General features: G+C 53.6%; 1 protein-coding gene across 1 annotated transcript in view; it reads right to left on the bottom strand.

Moving 5' to 3' along the window:
* LOC104158827 (nephrocystin-4-like) overlaps nucleotides 1–1,793 on the bottom strand; it is a gene marked incomplete at both ends in the record, with an annotated part of 11,914 nt that extends 10,121 nt beyond the window's left edge. Inside the window, 3 exons of the mRNA XM_009696579.1 lie at nucleotides 802–957; nucleotides 1,237–1,301; nucleotides 1,621–1,793. Coding sequence (XP_009694881.1) covers nucleotides 802–957; nucleotides 1,237–1,301; nucleotides 1,621–1,793 — 394 coding nt within the window. The remainder of the gene's footprint in view (nucleotides 1–801; nucleotides 958–1,236; nucleotides 1,302–1,620) is intronic.
* Between the last annotated feature and the right edge of the window lie 1,530 nt (nucleotides 1,794–3,323).

Here is a 3,323-nt window from a genome sequence, read left to right as displayed (position 1 = left end):
TCCTGCTTTACTCAACTTCCCTGGCACACACATGCCTTTACACCCGGGAGAGACCCAGAAATACCCAGCGCCTGCGGTGTCAATGGATGCAATCTATTGATTTAATAAAGCCACCACCACTATTGCACTGAGGTGCCCTGTGGTGCAAGATGCTGGCTCTCTCCTTTTCTGCTTTCGAGCAATGGTCTTAGCAGCACCAGCTGCTTTGGAGACATCGCTCGGCTTTAACACTAACAGTCACAACCCCAAAAGTGGTTAGCAGCAGGGCTTTCCAGGCAGTAAGCTGAAGAATAATTCAGCTGCAGAACTGAGAGTACTTTTTACCCTCTGAATCTTCAGATCATATAATTTTAATTGCAGCAGCTCGAACAGCAAGGCTGCGACCCACAGGGGAAGATTAACAAGGGCTGAGTGTGCAAGAGCTTGTACCCCCCGAACCTGCCAGACCCCCAGTGATCCCGAGCCCCGCTACAGAGAAGGAGAACTTTAAACAAGCTGCAAGGGCTTCTCCTAAGACTCCGCTGAACAACTGTAATTAAACCAACCATCTCTTATCCCTAGCAGCTTCCCAGGAGTGAAGCAATTAAGGGACAGGGAACAGACTGAAGCCATATCTTTCAGGCTGAGCTATAAATGTTGCAGCCCCGTCGGCCCGTGCAGGGGAGATGCTCTTGCCAAGGGGCAGGACTGCAGAGAACCCATAGGTGCTCCCAGAAAGCCCATGCCAGCACCCTGGCTGCAGCCTCCCCGGGGACCTGCCGCCTTCAGGAGGAGCAGCAGGGAAAGGGAAGGACCCCTTACCCGTGTCTCCACGTGCCGGCAGCAAGCCGGGAATGGTCTGCAGCCCAGATATCAGAAGGTTTTCGGGAAGGAGGTGAAATATCGTCTCCAGGGGCTGGTGGGGCTTCAGGGCATACTGCAAGTGGCTCTTCTCCATCACTGTCAGGTATTTGTTCTCTGAAGAAGAAAAAACATCCCAAAAATCACCAAAACCGGGGAGACAGCTTTGCAACGCCACTGTTGAAGAAACTATTATCCATAAACGCACGTGTTGGGAGCAAAGGAAAACCTGGACCTGCCTAGCCAGGCTTTTCCCAGCTGGCAGTAAGGCACGTCCGCGTAGCACTACAAGGGCTCGGATCATGTATCGCATCGACCGGACACACACACGACACTCATTTGGATAAGAGAGACCACCAAGAAAGGAGCGAGACGCAATGTCTTGCTGCTGCTTACTTTCCACGGGGTCCTGGAAGCGCGGGTGCAGCAGGGCATGCGGCGTCCCGTGGTACAGCTTCAGTCTGAAAGCAAAGAGCACACATGCAGCGGTCAGTAAATCCACCCTGAAGCACATCTTTGTCTTCCCCAATGCCTCTGCTCAACAGTAAGAAACCACCTTCTAACTCTGTACCCACAGCAAAACCCCTTTCCTTTAGGGAAAGGGCAGGCATCACTTACAAACCCATCGCTGCCTCCCCAGCAGTGAAGAATTCTAGGCTTCTAAATCCTGGCTTTGCTTCTGCAGCCCCGGGACCACCCTTTCTCCCCCCTCAAAGCAGCCGTGCCCATTGCTACCCCAATTCCCAGCATTTCCCATCACATGGCAGCGGAGAGACGTACGCCCTGTCCTCGGTGGCCGGGTCCATCGCCTTCGACCCGCTGCTGAAGAGGGGGATGACTCCAAAACCGCAGGAAAGATGCTGAGAGTTCCCATCCCCTTTCTCGGTCGTCACCACCACTTCCACGACGACGGCGATGCCGGGGTGGTTCAAGGAGGTGTGAAAGTAAACGGTCTGGGATGGGAAAGGACAGAGAAAGGGTTTTTCAGAGCGGGCTGGGGCTGCAGCTGTTGCATTTGGACAGCCAGCAGTGCAACCAGAACATCCATTAAAACTTCCAGATAGCAGTTCATAGCAAACGACCTCTGGCACCGCTCAGAAATCTCAACCTCCTTAAATCTTAAATGTCATTAATTTTTTTTTTTCCTTTTTTTTTTGTTACTAACACCCATTTTCCAGTGTAACTCGCAGGCTGCAGACCCCTTAAGAGCAGGGCTTTGACGCGCCCCTGACCTACAGCACTACAGCAAGCCCTGCGCTGGGAAAGCCAAAGGAGCTGGAAACCCTCCTGCCGCGGGGAAGGGAGATGGGGGTGACCCGGATCCGAGGGCAGGAGGGAACGGGACACAGGTCACTTCCCCAGGACAGGATTTAAAGCTAGGTTAATCTTTCTATTAAAAACTCATTACCACGGTGTCCCAGGGAAAACGCTTACTGTAATAGCAGGCTGTCAGGATGGGATAACAGAGAGAGACATTACGGCATCAACCCAGGGAAATAAATCGTTATTCTATTATCTTTTATTGCAAAACGTTGAAATAATGACCGCTGGCTGCAGACCCATGCCTCACTTTGCAAAGACACAGAAAGCCTTTAAAGTAAATCCCTTGTAAAACCAAGCTCGCCGTTCCGTGAACGCTAACAGCGGTTTGCGACAGTGTGTTCCTCTCCCTTAAACCCTACGAGAACGATGCGGCACGGGGGTCACCTTGACCGGCCACGTGTGCGGACCTCGTCCCCTGCCCACGCGTCTTCCTCCTCCGGGGAGGTTGGTGAGCTGGCAGGGCAGGCTGAAGGGGACGGGCAATGCAATTCAGTAACTGCAGAGAGGCTGGGAGATGCAGCCCCCTAACATCCCAAAGCTCCTGCCAACCGCTCCCAACCGCACGCCAAACACCCAGGAAGCCTGCAGGCATAGGGATGGTGTTGGGAAAGGCAGATCCACCCAGCATCTGGTAAGGTGTGGAGCAGCATCACATTTTTCTCGTTGCAGCACTCTCTACCATAGTTTTTTTTCTCCATCCCTCTTCGAAATAGCAAGGGTTGAGCCGGCAATTAAAACACCCGTGGAAGAAATGCACGCATCAATGCGCCTCGTATACCGCTACTGATTTAAATAAATGAAGGAGCACGGCTCTAATCGGTGCTACATTTCATCTGCAGCACTGGAGGAGGTGGAAACAAAAGTTCTGAATTAGAAAACGTGACATCTGGGCTGTCATCTGTGCTATGGGGCAGCGGGATCCCGCCGGTAAGGGGGCACCCCGGTTTACCGCTATCAGGAGCGGACGGAAGCGTGGCTTTGGGCGAGTTTAGTTCCCAGGTAAGGAGAGAAAAGCGCGGTGCTGGAAGGCGAGAGGCTGCTCCTTCCCTTCCTTCCCACTCGTGAAGAAACACCGCTCTCTGCCGCCGGCCCTGAACACGGCAGGCGGCACACGCTGGCACGTCGCCGCTCCCACGCCGTCACCCAGCCCCGGAGGTCAC

The sequence above is a fragment of the Cariama cristata genome, unplaced genomic scaffold (assembly GCF_000690535.1).
Source record: "Cariama cristata isolate BGI_N322 unplaced genomic scaffold, ASM69053v1 scaffold25873, whole genome shotgun sequence".
NCBI classification, from domain to species: Eukaryota; Metazoa; Chordata; class Aves; order Cariamiformes; family Cariamidae; genus Cariama; species Cariama cristata.
The sequence above is the reverse complement of the archived record's forward strand: the minus strand, read 5'-3'. Positions and strand labels throughout refer to the sequence as shown.